General features: G+C 44.4%; 1 protein-coding gene across 1 annotated transcript in view; it reads right to left on the bottom strand.

The window, feature by feature from the left end:
- ARHGAP24 (Rho GTPase activating protein 24) overlaps window positions 1-17023 on the bottom strand; it is a 274498-nt gene extending 257475 nt beyond the window's left edge. Inside the window, exon 1 of the mRNA XM_044428535.1 lies at window positions 16825-17023. Within this exon, the coding sequence (XP_044284470.1) occupies window positions 16825-17004 (180 nt within the window). The 5' untranslated portion in view covers window positions 17005-17023. The remainder of the gene's footprint in view (window positions 1-16824) is intronic.
- Between the last annotated feature and the right edge of the window lie 900 nt (window positions 17024-17923).

Here is a 17923-nt window from a genome sequence, read left to right as displayed (position 1 = left end):
CTAGAGCATCTCCAAAGGACCTTTTCCCCATCCTCGTGAGGTGTAACCTGTCCCTTGCCAGAAGTCCATTGGCAAGAAAACGAGTGCCGTGATCGAGGAACCCGAAGCGTTCCTTCTGGCACCACACCCTAAGCCAGTCGTTCACCTTGGAGGTCCTCCTGTCCCAAATCCTCGGACAGGTAAGATTGACGAAAAGGCCACTTGGGCCTTCAACTCCCTGAGTTTCTTCCCCAAGGCCTCAAAGTCCCTGGTGGTCCCAGCCACACCCTGCCTGGCCACATCGTTTGTGCCCACATGGATCACCAGGAGCGGCTGGTGACCCCCGGAGCAAACAAGATGCTCCACTCTGTCCTTCACATGCCGGATGCGTGCGCCCGGCAGGCAGCAAACCTCCCTTGTCTCCAGGTTGGGGCGGCACACCGCCGGCTCAGTGCCCCTCAGCAGGGAGTCCCCAACAACAATCACCCACCGCCGTACCTTCCTGGTGCTGGTGGGCAGCTGTGCCCTGGCCCTCACCTCTCCCGCAGCGGCCCCCTTGCCACCTGATGTCCCAGGCTGGGGGTCCTGCTGGTCCCCCGAGGCCTCATCAGCCCCAGCCTCCCCAAGTGGAGAGAACCTGTTTCCCAGCTCCAGATTGGTGCCAGGAGAAGGAGGAGACCATGCTGGCCTCCTCCTCCTGTGGGTGACATACCTCCATGTCTCCGCAGCTGCTCCTCCCGTGGCCTCTCCCTCAACCCTCTGTCCAGAGGGGGGCTGCTCCGGGGGGTGCCTGGAGAGCTCTCTCGGCCCTCAGGCACCTCACCTCCTCTTCTAGCAGGGTCACCATCTTGCGCCGAGGGCAAGTGTATCCCTGCCTCTCCTGGGGGAGAAGGGCGAACATGTCGCAGCTGTCGCAGCGGACAGCAACACCCGTGACTCCCGCCAAGGCATCTCCCGGTCTGCCATCGGGATCCCTTCCAAGACCTTGCCTTGGTCCCCTGCCTTGTCTGTCCTGCAGTTCCTCTCACTCGCCCAGTTCTCCCAGACGAAAACCCACTTGCGCACACACACAAGGATAAAATAAACTTAAATTTAAATTGGAAGAAAAACAAAGCACAGCACAAACAAAACAAAACAAAACAAAACAAACAAACAATCAAACCTCTGTGTCTCAGGGAAGGGAGTCTCCGAACAGCCTGGGCTGCAGCCAAGGGACGACGCCCCACCCCTCTGCTTCCTCCTGGCCCTTCTAGCCTCCCTGGCCCCGCCCCCTTCCTCTCCGCTGCTCCTGGCCCTCTGCTCCGCTGCCCAGCACCTACCTTGCCTTCGCCAGTCCCCTGGCCACTCAGCCTCTCTCCCAGCCTCTGCCTCTGCTGCTCCGCTGCTCTGCCAAGAGGCCAGAGCCAAAAGGGCTGGCAGTGGCTGAGCGCGGCCTTATCAGTCCCTCAGGCTGGTGGCCCCACCTGTCCGCTCCCTCCTGGCCGCTCTAGCCTCCCTGGCCCCGTCCCCTTCCTCTCTGCTGCTCCTGGCCCTCTGCTCCGCTGCCCAGCCCCTACCTTGCCTTCGCCAGTCCCCTGGCCACTCAGCCTCTCTCCCAGCCTCTGCCTCTGCTGCTCCGCTGCTCTGCCAAGAGGCCAGAGCCAAAAGGGCTGGCAGTGGCTGAGCGCGGCCTTATCAGTCCCTCAGGCTGGTGGCCCCACCTGTCCGCTCCCTCCTGGCCGCTCTAGCCTCCCTGGCCCCGTCCCCTTCCTCTCTGCTGCTCCTGGCCCTCTGCTCCGCTGCCCAGCCCCTACCTTGCCTTCGCCAGTTTCCTGGTCACTCAGCGCTCTCTCCCAGCCTCTGCCTCTGCTGCTCTGCCAAGAGGCCAGAGCCAAATATAATCCCATATTTTTATTTTGCTATATAATTCTCAGACTTTGACATTCAGAGCAATTCACTGTGTAACACTTATGAAGATGAGGATGCAGAGAGAATATTGTGGCAAACAAGCAAGCTACAGAAGGATGCTTTTTATGGAACAGGGATTCAAATTCTCCATGGAAACTTGTCTCATACAGAATATGGAGTAATGCAACGAAATGACAGGGGGATTCATACAGAGCAATCATGTCACTGACATTTTAAAAAGAAAGCGATAAAAAGAGCTCGTGACATTACACATACTTTTTTTCAAGAAGCCGCAGAAAATTGTAACTACAAGAAGATGTGTATGTTTTTAAGGTGCAGATACTACAGCTTAACTATTTCATAGCTGAACTGCTTGGAGAAAAGTTTGTACACCAGGGATTGGCAAACTTTCCGGACATTTGGCAGTTGTTGCTGGGCACCTGCACGAAATGGCTGCCTTTGGAGGTAGGCAAATGACAGATAACTTGCCCAAATGACTGAATGGAAAGCAGAAGTGCTAAATGAGCTCCAATATACTAAACAGCTCCTTTGAACCCACATTTTTCAGCACCAACAGAAACAGATTGCATAGCGGTGCCAGCTGCTGGCAAGAAAGTGTGTGCGTCTGTGTTTGTGTGTGTATGTAAATAGAAGAGGCAGGGCTTCTTGGTGGCAACAAGAAATGTGCGAAAAGGTGCCCTTGGGCACTGTGTTATATGCTTTTAGAGATAAGCAGAGGTAAACAAGAGTTATACATGCACCAGTGAAGAATGTAACTTTCTCATTATGCTCATCCTGCATTTAGAACTAGCACTAAGGGGAGGGGCTCAACAATATAAGGATATTTGTATAGTGAACTCTTATTTAATAGAAGCTACCTTGATATTTTTGGAATCCAGTTAAAGCAGGGATGGGGGAAGCTGTCACCTTCTAAATGTTTTGAACTCCAGATCCCATCAGCCCCAGGCAGCATGGTAATAGTTGATGGAACTTATAATCCAACAACATCTGGAAGGCCACAGATTCCCCATCCCTGATCAAAAGGTTAATTCAAACATACAAAAACTGGGATGCTATAACAGTCATCTCACATGGCCATATGACAAAGTTATGCATTTACAATTGATGCACCAAAACTCTAAAGAAGCAGGCGCTGCAGTACATTCCAGAAATGCAGAAAGGGGTCTTTTCACAGACTCATCGAACACAGAATTGGAAGAGGCTAATAAGGCCACTGAGTCCAAGCCCCTGCTCAATGCTGGTCTTCATTTTAAATCATCTTCACTCATGCCCAAATCAGAACATGCAGGGTGGGAACAGCATGACCGAGATGTCCCCGGGCCATCCTAGGAAACCTCTGCACAGAGTTCAGTCCTTTGGCATGAGCAGCTGGATGCTGTCTTTAGCTTCCACTAGTTGTTCCAGATGTGCCTGGAGCATTTTCAGAGCATGAGGGAATATTCTGCAACATAGCAGGCCTTGATCTCCCTCTGTTCTAGACAGCACATATAATTAGTTTCTGGGTTCTGACTGGGGCAGAATTCAAGATCATATCTAGTCATGTCTTGCATTAAAAGCCAGTATAATTTGTTTATATAGGGAGAAGGACTTTTGCACCAATGAAGCTGCCTCCTCTAGCTGAACGAACGGAACCGTTCTCACGCATAAGAGTCTGTGTGCACCAGCGCCCACTTTGCTCTCTGATTTTCACATAGATAAGGCTGCAAGGGATATCCTCATTCTGCATTTTACCATTGTTCCTTTACAGCTTGCTGGTATTTATTATGTGTCTGCTCTTGCCTCTTTGCTATGTGGCAATTAACTCCAAAGAGCAAAAGAACGACACAAAATGCCACTTAGGAACTGATCAACTGTCACAGAATTCTATCAGTCGGACAAACTAAGTCATGCAGCAGAATTCTGCTAATGGACTGTCACTCCAAGTTGCCAGTCCTTATGGAGATAGGCATCGTTAGGGGTGAACCAATTCTGCCCAAATGAATGGAAGTGCAAAGGGGGAAATGTAATAATTTTCATTTTTTTCTGAAAAGAAAGACATGAGGTTTCTTAAAGATCAGTTCAGAGATTACTTTCCAATGTGTTCACGTTAAGAGATACTCTGAGGAGAATGACAAAATTGAATGAGTTGATCTATGGCTCAGATTGAGACAGCTACTAACAAAGGTACACCGCACATTTGGTTGACAAGATATCACCATCTGAGTGAAGGTTGCATAAAATGCACCTTGCATTTTTAGCAGAAGCCAAAACGGAGCTTTGACTCAATCATGCATTTGAGAGGAATATTTCCAAAGCAAAGCTGGCCATGGTCAGTTTCAGGTCGCCTGGCTAAGCATTTCTACATGGTATCTGCATGATACAGGAATGCTCATGCATCTTATGAATTGTCAACTAATCATGAATATAACCTTTAACGCTATCATCAGTGTGGGGAAAGCCTTTACTTGGTCACATTCCTAACTGGCGAATGCAAAATTCTTGTGGAGTCAATCCATGAAGAACACCTGAGAATCTTTGGTGACCAAGAGCAGTATAGTTCCTGATTAAAACATCCCATCCCCTGGTTGGGAGATTCAATGCATCAACCCATTGAATCATTCAAATCTTCCCTTGATGGTGTCCATATCCACGTCTGTCTCCATGTCCATGTCTTCTAAGAAGACACAACAGGCCAAAAAGGTCCTCTGCCACTGAAAAATGCTGTTATGTTCCAAAACACAGTACAATGAAGAGCTTAGAGAGGGTTTATCCATCGATTCATAGAACAGTGGAGTCAGAAGGGGCCAAGAAGGCCCTTGGGTCCAACCCCCTGCCCGTGCAAGAGACCAAGTCACACCTTTCCACTCATACGGCTGTCCAGTTTCTTTCTGAACGTCTCTAGTGTGAGAGAGCCCACCACCTCTCTAGGCAGCTGGTTCCACTGCTGTATTGCCCTGACAGCCAGGAAGTTCTCCCTGGTGTCTAGCCTACACCTGAGGTGCTGCAGTTTAAGTTGGTTGTTTCATGTGCTACACTTGGTGATGATCAAGAAGTCCTTTCCTTTCTCTTTGTGACAGTCTTTGAGGTACTTATAGATGTGGGCTGCTGCTGCTGCTTCCCCTTTTCACCCGAGGGGCAAGGTTCCACAGATGCTTAGTTTCAGCCATTTTTACCAGTAGTGCCATGGATGGAACTAGTGGCATCACGAACAAAGATACCTGCTGAATTGGATGCAGTTGTGGCTGAGTGCTACACAACAGTAGCAAGGCAGCTGTAGGAGTGGCTGGTGCTCTAGGCACTCTCTGGAATGGAGAAATCACTCAAATGGTTGGCAGAAGGGCACTCAAGCTCCCTCTCCTACTGTGCCAAGCCAGTACAGCTCCTTGGCAGGGCCAGCATCATGGAGCACGGCTGGGCTACATCCACTATGTATTATTGTCTGCTTAGCTCATTCTGCGTGAAAAAGAAAAATGCTGCAAGGTGTTATTAGGAGCGATGATAATGCCGGGTGGCTGGAAAAGACCATGACATGGCAGTTTTCATTTACAGTATAGCTGACCAGGGCAAGATCACATGCATTCATAATCTCCAGCAGCCACAGATGCGATGCCAAAAAGTACCTCATTCCCAGCTGCTATAAATTGAAGCTCAAAGACTGCCCTGGCTACAGCAATTCATCTATGACCTGCCTCACGTAGGTAAACATTCAACATCAACATCAAATTCAGAAGGGTCTTGCTTTATGCTCCTAACTCAATTTTCATACTTCCCTCAGAACGCCGTTTTCTCAGTGAGGCCTCTTGGGCAATTGCCTGTGTCAAGAATTCTCAAATGAAGCAAACCATGTTTTCCACCATACCATCCCCTTCTCTTAAAGCATGACACCCTTTTGATATTAAAAGAGATAACCTAATCTTCACAAAATGCCTGAGAGAAGATTTATTATGCCTACATTTTCTTTGCCTTCTATGAATGAAAATATTCCTCCAGGAGGAATGAAGTTAATATGCAACATCCCTTCTTGTGACTGAACACCAAAATCTAAAGAGGTTTTCCCTGATCTTTCTTTTGTTGGAAAGCTAATTTATCAACCACATAAAGTTTCCTGTAAGAGCTGTCAATCAAGATGCCTATTCTCCTCACAAACTAGAATCTTTTGACAAGCTCAAGAAAGGCCTCCATTTTTTTCTACATAAGGAAGGGCTCGTCGTGTTCCATGACCAGTGCATGATGGCTTCCCTAGTCCACACCGAAAAGGTGCAGAACATGTTAATTCCCTCAGAAGAAATTTGCAATGCCAAATCCGCTGTGGCTGCTTGACTCTGGAATCAGCTCCCCAGATAGGTGTGCCCAGCACCAACGCTGAATACGTTTCTGCACCCAGCCAAGACCATTTTTATTTTCCTTATTTTTGAACTGTTGATAATAAACTGTTGATTTACCTATTTTATTTAGGTATTTTTGATTTTTAATTACCCTGTGGAGCAGTTACAGGTACAGTTATGGTGATGGTTGTTCTTTTGATTGTACTATGTCCATAACTGTTACTAGTATTATCTTGTTTGTGTTAATTGTCATTTTGTTTACCTCTTGTTTATTATAATTTATAATATTTACTTATTGATTTATGATTATTGCTTTTGTCATTGTTATGTATGAAAGTGATGCCTTATATTCATTGGAGTTGGTGGGTTATGTTGGAAGTACCCCTGTGACAGCTCCTTCCACCTGTGCTGATGGTTTACATTTTATTGTATTTTAACCGTGTTTTTATGTTGTCAACCATTCAGCTGTGAACAGTATATAAAACATGTTAAATAAATGAGTAAATAAATAATCTAGTGGTTGGTGGGGCCATTTTTTCCTCCCTTTTCTCTACCAGTGCTCCGCCTCCCTCCCCTCCCACCACCCTGCTCTTCCTCTCCCAGTGCCTCTACTGGGGCACTGGGAGAGGCACAGATGGCTCTTGCCAGAGGTCTGGATCAGAAGTGGCGGAGGGCTTTCGAAATCAGACCGAGGGCTACATGGGATAAGGCTGAGGGCTCGAAGCAGCTTTGGGGTCACAGGGTAGCCACCCCTACCGTAGAAGTTCACATATTCAGGCCATATGGAACCACTAAACGCACTAGGTGAGCCTAGACGTGGGGTGTTTTCTCGGAAGACCATGTCTGCTTTTTATTTCCTGCTTCCTTTTTACAAAGGGCAGTCGTCTTATGAACCCTTGCTTCATAATGTGTCCTTTATTTGAAGGGCTGGCCAGCCCAAGTCAGGTTAAAAGATGACAAACCATCAGAAGGTCCTTGATGGGAAACATGAGAAGAACCTGGAACAGGTAGACACACAGGTCACCTGGCTACAGTGTTCCACACTATGGCAAACTGCATTGTATTATAGTAAACCAAGTGTCCCATACTGATCTTATAGGGGACAAGTATCACCTTAAAGCATACCTGCAACAGGTCTAGGATTAACCTTATTATTTTCAAGTTATGCTTGGAAAGTGTCAGGGTTGTGGCATCCGCAGGTAGAGCAGGATCCCTTGAGCTTGCTGCCCAGGAGAGCAAGCACATTCCTGCTCCAGCAAAACAGGTGCATGACAGCTCTGATTCGTGGCCAGCTATAACATGGGCCTCCACAACTTGGCACAGATGCCTGGCTGTGTGAACTGGCTTCTGATCTCATCTGTTTCATTCCAACTACAAATGAAATGGAGATGAAAATAATGTTTTGTTATGTGACACATTAAAAATGAAATGTTGAAAGTGGAACACTGCACTGCATAAAATGGTCGCCCCCTTGTACCCTGATCTTCCAGTACAGAATGATTCTACAAGCAGGAAATCATTTCCACGTAGAAGATGACTGGAATATGAACGAGGTGAAGGGCTCATGTGCTGTACGGTGAGCCGGCCCTTGCGCTTTTAGAGAGCAAAGCCTTCCCCTTTAACTGCTTTCTTGCACAGAGTCAAAAGCCATGGGGGGAAATGGATTACAAGATAAACATTCAAAGAGGATAAGTGACTAGAATAAGAAAAAGAACCAGCAGCTTTGCCTTTGCAGGCAATCAGCTCCATGTGTGACCTTCAGCAGACTGAGAACTCTGGGCCTCTCCTATTCACACACCCAAGCCGTTGCTTCATTTATCACAGTGAATGCATAGCAGGAAACATAGGCTTATATTTTATACCCTGACCTAGGAAACATCAGATCATCCAGACCATGATCCTGATCTATAATATTATTCAGATATGCCTATTGGAAGCTCATTAAAATCCTCCAAACTTCGCATCTCATTATTATTTATTATACATTTAATTTATATTCCATCTTTCTGCCAAAAACGGTGCTCGAGGCAGTTAACTCCAACAAAATAAATCAAAAGCATCTTGACTAAATTATAACATAAATACAAATGAAAAACAGAGCAGAAAGACATATAAACAACACTAACCAATCAAAGCTCCTTATGGCAATAGACTACCTGAGTAAAGATGCTTTTGTCTGCCAGGAGGACAACAGAAACGGTGTCTCCCTTCTCAGCCGGGGGCTGGTCACAGGGAAGGACCCCTGTGCAATCCCATGAAAACTTAGCTAGAATGTATCTATCAAAGATCTTTAAATCCATAATTTTAGTTGACCATCTCTTTTCCAACTTGCTAACTTTAAATGGATTGCATGGCTGTTTTTAGTTGTTTAAGATCATTTTAAACATTTAAATATTTTTGTATTTTACTATATTTACGTTTTCAGCTGTGATTGTATTTATCACTTCTGTAAGTTGCTTGGAGTTCAAAAACTGGGATAAAAATTAATAGTAATACAAAGCCTCATGCTGGTTTTAACCTTTAAGGCCCTGAACAGCCTGGGACATGGTTACCTGGCAGATCACCTTCTCCAATATGTACCTACCCTTACCATAAGACCTTCTTTAGCTGCCTTGGTCTAAATGCCCCTTCCTAAGGAAGTGAGGATGGTAACCTCTAAAACGAGGGCCTTTTTGGTAGTGGCAGCACTATTGAGGAGAAGCCTTCCCAGGGAGGCTCGCCTGACAGCATTTCTGTAGTATTTTTAATCGCTCATGCCTTTTAAATAACTCATCTAAATTTCAGAGCCTTGAGAAGAGAAGACTGAGGGGGGACATGATATCCCCCTATAAGTACCTCAAAGGCTGTCACAGAGAAGAAGGTCAAGATCTCTTCTTGCTGATGCCAGAGTGTAGGACACAGAATAATCAAGTTGTGACAACTCAGATTCAGGCTGGGCATCAGGAAAAGCTTCCTCACTGTCAGAACAATACAACAGTGGAACCAGCTGCCTAAAGAGGTGGTGGGCTCTCCCACACTAGAGATATTCAGAAGAAACTGGACAGCCATCTGAGTGGAATGATGTAACGTGGTGTCCTGCAACACCAGGGGGTTGGACCTGATGGCCTTCATGGCCCCTTCCAACTCTACTATTCTGTGATTCAGTGATTCAGTGATTCCCTGGTTGGGGGTTCCCATGAGAAAATGATAAACTCATGTAGGTTGATGGTGAAGATATGCCCTCCGTTGTACTTAGTGCCTGTCATAAATACTAATGATGCCTACAATACTCTTTATTACATCAGTAATAAAACCTTGAGATGTCAGAAGCAATAGGACAGGCCTAGGGTAGATGTGAAAGGTTAGTATAGTATTAACTCCTCTAAATTTCAAAGCCTTGAGGAAAGAAGACTGAGTGGGGACATGATATCCCTCTATAAGTACCTCAAAGGCTGTCACAGAGAAGAAGGTCAAGATCTCTTCTTGCTGATGCCAGAGTGTGGGGCACGGAATAATCAGTTCAAGTTGTGACAACCCAGAATCAAGATGGACATCAGGATAGCCTTCCCCATTGTCAGAGCAATAAAACAGTGGAACCAGCTGCCTAGAGAGGTGGTGGGCTCTCCCACACTGGAGTCACTCAAAAAGAAACTGGGCAGCCATTTGAGTGGGATGGTGTAACTTGGGGTCCTGCAACAGCAGGCGGTTGGACCCGATGGCCTTGATGGCCCCTTTCAATTCTACTATTCTATGATTCTATGAGTCTGGTTTTCTGTGGCTGAATTTATACTGCTTGGTAAATTATATGTCCTTCTGCCTTAATTTGCCTTTGAATGGTTTTATACTTATTTATTGTAAGCCATCAATGCTGTTTTGGAGCAGTATGTCAAGACTGGCAGAATGGTAGGTAAGCAAGCTCTGAAATGGGACCCTAGGGCACTAATGTTCTCTGAGATGCATCTCTTGGTGCCCACAGTCTCCCGGCTGCCTGTCTGAGGTTACTGTATTTATTTATTTTGGGCTTCTTGTCCACTACATCAGCCCAAAGAACCTCTGAGAAGATATTTTCCCCATCGGAGAGGCTACAATACTGCAATGTGAAGTGGTGCTTCCCAACACCATCTTTCTTTGGATTGCAAGGCTAATTACAAGACTGGACTCCTTCACTGTGTAGTGAGATTCTTGGGAAAATTTCCTTTCTTTTATCTCACCAGTTGTTCTCTTCATTTTATGAATAGGCAAGCCCCATGGCAGTCATTTTCTAAGAGCATTCACAACACTCAAAATTCAGGATAAGGTTACAGGTAAGGTCCTGTTCAGGGTGATGTCTAGAATGACTGAGGTCCGTGTCAAGCTGTCAAGGCTTAGGATGCATTTAGAATGGGCTGAAAGAATGAACTTTTCAGAAAAACCTCCCATAAAGCTGCCCACCAACCACCACCACCCCTGATTTTGGGAATTCAGTCTTGGGACTATTGGGGTTTGCTTAGAGTCAGGGTCCAGGTCCGGGTCAGGGAAGCCGGAGCTGTGCTGTGTACTCTCATTCACCCTGCACAAGTGGAATTTCCCCCATTGTCACATACTGCCTGAACAGTGCTGCACCAAACGAAAAATAGGAACATGTTTCTGAATAACTTAGGGAATTCGTAAGGTTTTAGCTTCATGTCATAATGATTTATTTTTCACACTGCAGCTCAGGGACAAAGCTGAGGTCACTCTGGAAATCTTCATGTACATTTACTCTGATGTAAGTCTCTCTGTATTCTATGTTTTCTGCTCATCCCAAAGCATGATTGGGATTTCATCCTAAGGGTTATTCCTCTGGGAATAAGTCTGAGAAGACTCACCTAAGATTCCACAATAAAACTCATTTCTTTTTTTCTTCAGAGAAACTTCCAGTCCAGTTTGATGAGAGCTTACCAAAATTTGCAAAATTTCACTGCAGGGAAGAAGAGAATTGGTCCCTTGCTGCTGGTAATAGGAAGTAGTGATCCATTTTCACAAGGCCATTTTTCTCCGATAAAATGGCCTTCTAAAGCTATTTGCCCCGCTGGAGGACATCTAGCAGGTATCTCATGGATATTGGAGGCTTCTCTTCACTCACCCAATGGGCCAAATAGCAGATTTTGGAGGCTACTTACGAAAAATGCCCCTGGAGAAATGCCACCCTTTCTCAGCCACTGCTAGTCAACCTAACCCCTTTCTGCAAAGCTAGTTTTAGTTCGGTTAATGCAGAATATCGAAATTGCACGTCTTCAGCATCACATTTAATTGATGCAGAAGGCTTCATCCAAATGCACATTTATCTTGCCATCCAAGGTACACCAGGGGGCTTATCCTCAATCTGTCCAGAGAACATTAGTTATATCGAGTGGATGAGAAACATTATACGCAAGTAAATAAAATGTGTATCAGGAAGGTCGTGAGAAAGCTCAATTCTTTTGCCCTCATATCGCTAGAACTGCTAGGGGTTTCCCTAGCTCCATTTTGATTCATGTAATCTATGTAATTATCACATTAATTTCTGTTTAACAGATCCATTAGAAGTTTTAAATTATTTTAATTAAAACTCAGCTGAACTCTGGCACTTGTTCCCCATTAACTCCTAACAGATGTCTTAAATGGACTCATCTGCTAATGAATTTTTTACGCAAATTAGATTAGATGGAAAGTACATATTTTGCCAAAATGAGGGGCTTGTAAAACCTGCTTTGTACCTAAAAGGCAGCCTTTTCACATAAGGACATCTGGTGAACTGCAGATTAATATTAGGAGCAGACTATGCTCTTTTAATCAACAGTGGGTTCAGGCCACTAATGCTGGTTTGGGATGTGACATTTAAGTACCATAAAGTTTGCTGCTATTTGGAATGGAGCATCCCTTCAGATTACTGACACAAATTATGTGTGCACACTTCTGAATTAAGCCTGTAATGTTTTTGGCACTATTGTATACTGAATGTGAATTGTACCAAATCCAAGATTGCTCTGCTTCTGGGGTTTTCAGAGGGATTTCTAATCAGTTCAGCAAGTACTTAAAATCTGTGAAGGGAGGTCATCTAGGAAGCAGCAGATGTAAACATTACAAGGTATAACCACTAGAAAATGAAGATAGAAAACACCACACAAGAAGGCCATTTTGAAAAGCAGTGAGCATTATGCACACTAACGGTGGGCTGAAGTTATGAGATCGAGGCCAGATTCACACATGTATCTCTTCCACTTGATGACTGCAGCACCAACTGGTGGCCTGCGTATGCAAATGAGCCATCATTGATCTAAGACCAGAATTAGACAATTCCTATCACTTCTCCACACTTTATACAGGGCAGAATTCAGTAAGGCTGCTGACTGGGTTGCATCAATCAGTTGTTCGTGCTGTAGGGAGTTAGAGCTTCAGAAAGGAAGCCTGGACATGGAAGAACACTCATTTCCGGGTTGAAACAGATCCTCCTTCTACAAGCTCTACTGACATGTCCATTCCAGAAATGAGCGTTTCTACTCCATTCTGAGTTGCTTTAACAGCAGCTGCCAAGCTCCCAATTCTTCCAGTGATAGGATCCACAGGTCATGTCCTGTTCCTGCTGCCTGTCATCCTTGGTGCACAACCATATCCAGATTTTGGGTGGGCTGAACTTAGAATGACTTATTGTGCACCTAGTCTGAGTTGTGCCTTTACCACATACAAAGATACAGGCAGAGCCATCTCTGTAATTACGGTGGCTGGGAAAAGTTTGCACTGATGTTTTGCCATGCATTTATTTGGTCACTCATGTATGACTCACCAGAGAAACAAAATGGTTGCTCAAAAAGTCACGCCCATATTGTGCATAATTTGAACCAGCAGTGTTTGTTCTTGTGTAGTTTTGTTCAGTAACTCAGTGCAAAACTCCGTGAATATTCTGTATACTTTTATAAATAAGTGGACTGAGCATGGCCATGGGGAACTGTCCTTCTTCCCTTAGCTCTAAAAATCAGAAAACTAACTAACCAGACATGCTGGGAAAACGATAGCTTCAGAGAAAAAAACAAAACAGTAAGTGGGAAATGCTTGCTACTTGGCTACAGTTAAACAACAATTGCATTATGAAACTGAAGGCTACTGAATGTTGGTTGATCTCTGACTGGATATTTGACCTTCAAAACTGGCGTATGGACAAGTTGCAAATAACACTGGGAGGAATAGAGGAATAAGATGACCCAGGACACTAACAAAAACTGGATCATTTCCCACAGTGCAGGAAAGGAAAGGAAAATGAATGAGAAGCTATTCAAATCAGGGTGATCATTCCTGAGGCGATGTGTTACCACATTGCATTCATTTGCTCTTTTATATCAGCAGTTTTCTTACTGCTTTTCCTCCTCTCTGGAGCAAGGAAGCAAAACCTATTTATAACCTTACCTATTTCTTCACTAGATCATGCTTCTCTTTTCCTTTGTGGTCCCCAAGAGCTTTCAAGGGCAACAAAAAAGATAGTTCTTCTCTGACCAATAAACACTACTTTAGATGTGGACAGAATTTTGTGCTTAGTAATATTCAAGTGTGCTTTTAGTGGCTATGTAAGGGGAATGGAAGATTTGGCATTGTGTAGTGAAAAACATTTTCTTCCAATATATCAGAATGTTTCACTGTGGAGAATCTGAGACCAAGCTTCATTTAGGAACTGCAATCTGTATTTTCATCTTTCCCGGAATGGTTTGCAAAGAAAATGCTTGCTAAAGAATCAGGCAATATATTGAATGGGCAAAGTCTTCCAGATCAATGAAAAAAAAGGACAAGTCCCAGCTTTTTCCATAAAAATTAACACTTCCCATGCACTTAAAAATGGCCATGCCCATCCAATGACCAACATATAAGACAGGGACAAATCTTTGCTTTGTAAGACAAGTCTTTGTAAGCTTTGCTGTTTCAGACATTCAAAGTTTCAAGATGCCAAGTTTTTTTCTCTCCAAAATAAAGAACTATGCAAACTTTCGTAAAGTTTTGTCAAGAACAAACTGAAACAAAATTCTCACCCATCAGAATCAGCTGAATTTAGTATATGCACTGATTCCTACCATGAACAAGACTGGGTTGTACTTGCTTGCCACATGCTGTTGACGATGGGGAGTCTATCAGAATAACACAGGTAGCCTAATTCAGTATTAACATGGCTGAATACATAGTTATTCAAAAGATGGCATCTAAGAGCAAGCTTTCAAAGCCCTGGGCCTTGATAGACAAATATAGTTTTGGTTTCTTCCAGGTTAAATTTTTAAATTTTGAGTTCTTTTTGTCCTCAGTATGGGAAACTTTGTGAATTTTGGTACATTCTTATCAAAACTGAACCAAAATATTGAAGCCTTCCCTAGTTGCCATATTTTTTCTTAGAAAGGGTTCCAGGGTCATTTCCAAGTTTTGGTCTATTTAAAAAAATGGAAGATGGGTAAAGATGGAATTATGAAAACTGAAGGCTTTGAGCTCCCTTTAGACCTACTGGCATTTTTAGTTGGAGATATAGAAGATATATTTCAAAATTGCAATGTGTAAATGGCTATTCATTTACTGACAGCTGCTGTATGGTGATACACTCAAGGTGGAAGAGGGTGAAAACTCCAACAATAGACAATTAGTGTATGCATATTTGGGATATAGTCTCTATGATGAAATAATGGGTAGAGAAAGGTTTTGCCCATTCCACAGCATCTGGAGGGCCATTGAATTTTTGGTATTCTTAGACCTGGGTTCAGAGAAGATCTCTGCACATAGATTGTCCTCCCATCCTTATAGCCAGCATGGAAAGAACAACACCAGCTGCTTCTCTGATGTGTACGTGCAACCTCAGCTAAATGGAGCTGGAGATCAGCACTACAAAGGTATGTTGCAAGCTGGTAGTGGCCAAGTCTCTTTCCCTTCCCCTCTGAAATGTTCCAGCCAAAATTGGCCACCTGGCTGCTTGGCAGAGTGGGAGAAGAAAAAAGATGACATTTATCCTTGCATTACTCCTGTTCTGCATAGGATGCCCATAATCCTCCAAGTTTAGAGGGCTACAGACATCCTGATTGGATTGAACCCAAATATGTTAAGAGACAGTGAAGGACTTTTAGGAAATCAATACTTTATAGGGGGAAAGTCTCTTTGTTTTATATTGGAATCAGAATGTTCAGGATTCAATGCAATCCTATTGGTATGAGTTTGATTAGATTTGTAAGTCTTCTTTGTGAGTATTTGTATGTATGAATAGAAGCAGTACAGAAGTTAATTGATACATTTATTTGGAATGATGCAACAAAAGAATAGCACAAGCTCAGAACTGAAATGAAACAAAATATTGTATGTAGAAAAGAACTGATGAAAGAAACTTTTGAGGCCAATACCCGACTTTTAGCAGCAAAGACACACAGGTCTGAGGTAAAATCAATTTATGGATGCTACTAGATGAAGAGAATTCATTGGGATAAAATAATTCATCTTAGTTCAATAGATAAAAAGTCTTGAATTTAGTCACTTTATTTTTCACATTATTACCTATTCCTCTTACTCTTGGAAAGCTTAATATTGTTGCTTAGTAAAAATTAGAGTTAAAATAGGAGCACAGCAGGCCCTAAGCATCCATAATGATAATGACAGTTTTAGATAAGTACACCACAGACCAAAAGAATTCTAGGTCAAAGTGCCTCCAAATTCAGGAACATAAAGAGCTGTAGAAACTATATAGCAGCAATAATATGATGGAATAATATGTGGAAAACAAAGAAACTCAGTTTCAGAGAAAAGATAGCACATCTTTTTGTCTCTGTATGAGCTCACTGAATCCATGCTCATAACAAAATGCTTTGAATTTGCAAAGAGGGTCGTGGGGTGGGGTGGGGTGGGGTGGGGTGCGGGACTAAGCTTCCCTCTCTTACCAAGCCACACACTTGCAGGTTTGCCAGTCACAGTCAAGTCTGGAGCCATTCTTGTGCGTGAATCAAGAAGGCCAACTGCCAGAAATAAAAGCTCCCCAAATTTACGGGGCTGAGTCAAGCTAGATCAGCCTTCCCCACCTCCCATCTCCTCTTGCCATTCATCAGGCTCGCTGGGGATAGTGGGAGTTTTACTCCAAAAGATCTGGAGAGCTTCAGGTTAAGGTGAACATTTTCAGATGGGTGAACATTTTCTGTCAGTTTGGTTTTGATTCTCCTTTATCAAAATTCGTAAAGTCCTGTGTATGCAGGACGAAAAGGGACTTAAAAGAAAAATCACATGTGGTAGAAATTGAAACTAACAGACGTGGCCATCCAAGGTTTGCTCTCAAAAGCTCAAATTTGAAGTCCTGTGTATTCAGCCATGTCTGTGGAACTGACTTAGGGCTGTCGCCACTTTCTTTCCTAGCAGACTTTATGGAACCCTATATGGAAGTCAGATTCTGCATGGTGATCTCCATGCTGAGAATAGCTGTACCTGTTAGAAATGCCTGGTGCAGATGGCTGAGGGTTTTGTTTTAGTCTGTTTTTGATCAGAATTTACCAGAATTGACAAAGTTCTACATATTCTGGAGAGAAAGAACTTGAACTGTAGAAAACTGAACACAGGATAAAGTGTCACAGACAGATTTTGCCACCCCTAGGCTGGACTAGAGCAAATTCTGCCCTTTTTTCCTCTGGTTCTCTTTCCTTGCACCTTCTGAACTTACCAAGGGTTTGGTTTCGTCCTCGTCTTTGAAATAATGGAGCTGCTCTCCTTTAAGCACAAACCAGCGTGTGTGCCAAGTCTTCACAAAGCCCCCTTGCTTCCTCAGCCACCCACACTTGATGGCAACGTGCCGTCCTTGGCTCAGCTGGGGACTCTCTGCAGAGCCATTGTGCTCTTCCATAATGAGGCCAGCGGCAGAATCTCCTGGTGACAGAGAAAGAGGTGGGAGAGAAGCTGTGTGAGTGTATCTTCGAACTAGGAACCCATTCATATTTCAGTGGAAAAGAAAAACAAACATGACCTGGGCTACTCAGATGTGCATCTTCGTTTGATATACACAGGGACATAGAGGTCTATTCAGAAGGCCAGTTTATACATGCCCAAAGGTTGATTCGTTGTATCCTGGGAACGTTTCCAAACATCATTTGGGCTGGGATGGAGCAAGGCACAATCCAGATGCCAGTCAAAGCATTTCCAACAATGGCTGAAGATAAGGCATGAGGGGACTTGAACCAGGGACTGTACAGGCAGGACCCCGGTGCTTTGTTCTGTGTATCACCAGAGCAGCTCTCAGCCAGAGGGAGCTTTTGGTCTGATCTTTACTGTGTTTCAATACCAGCCAAATAATGGCCAGAGAGGGGCACTGCACCTCATCAGCCTAGCCAGACCATGCGGGCGAGAAGAGCCAACAGGGGACCAGCTGGCTATATATAGCAGATATCTCAGGCTTTCCTTCTCGGCCTGAATTTTTCTCTTCCTGTGAGGGGTGGACAGCAAGCATGCAGATCCCTGTATCTTGGAACGTGGGAACATCTTTTGGAGATGGAATATCCAGCTCAGTTCTCAGGCCATGGACACCAGCTGCTCCTTCCCTTTTTCACCATGGCTACCCTTTGCTCACTCAACAGGAGGAGCACCAGGGAGAAAACAGGCAGGACACCTCCCCTCCCTTCTTTTCCTCACTGGGACCAGAGCAGGTGGCAGGTGAATGAACAGGTGAAGATGAGAAGCAAATCCACAGGGCTCCACTCAGTGGGCCCCTGACAGGATATGGACCTCAGCAAGTGTCCAGCTGTGCCTACCCTTGATGCTGGCCCTGA

The sequence above is a fragment of the Varanus komodoensis genome, unplaced genomic scaffold, assembly GCF_004798865.1.
Source record: "Varanus komodoensis strain SLA01 unplaced genomic scaffold, ASM479886v1 scaffold2, whole genome shotgun sequence".
NCBI classification, from domain to species: Eukaryota; Metazoa; Chordata; class Lepidosauria; order Squamata; family Varanidae; genus Varanus; species Varanus komodoensis.
Note: the sequence above shows the minus strand (reverse complement) of the source record. Positions and strands in the feature narration are given on the sequence as shown.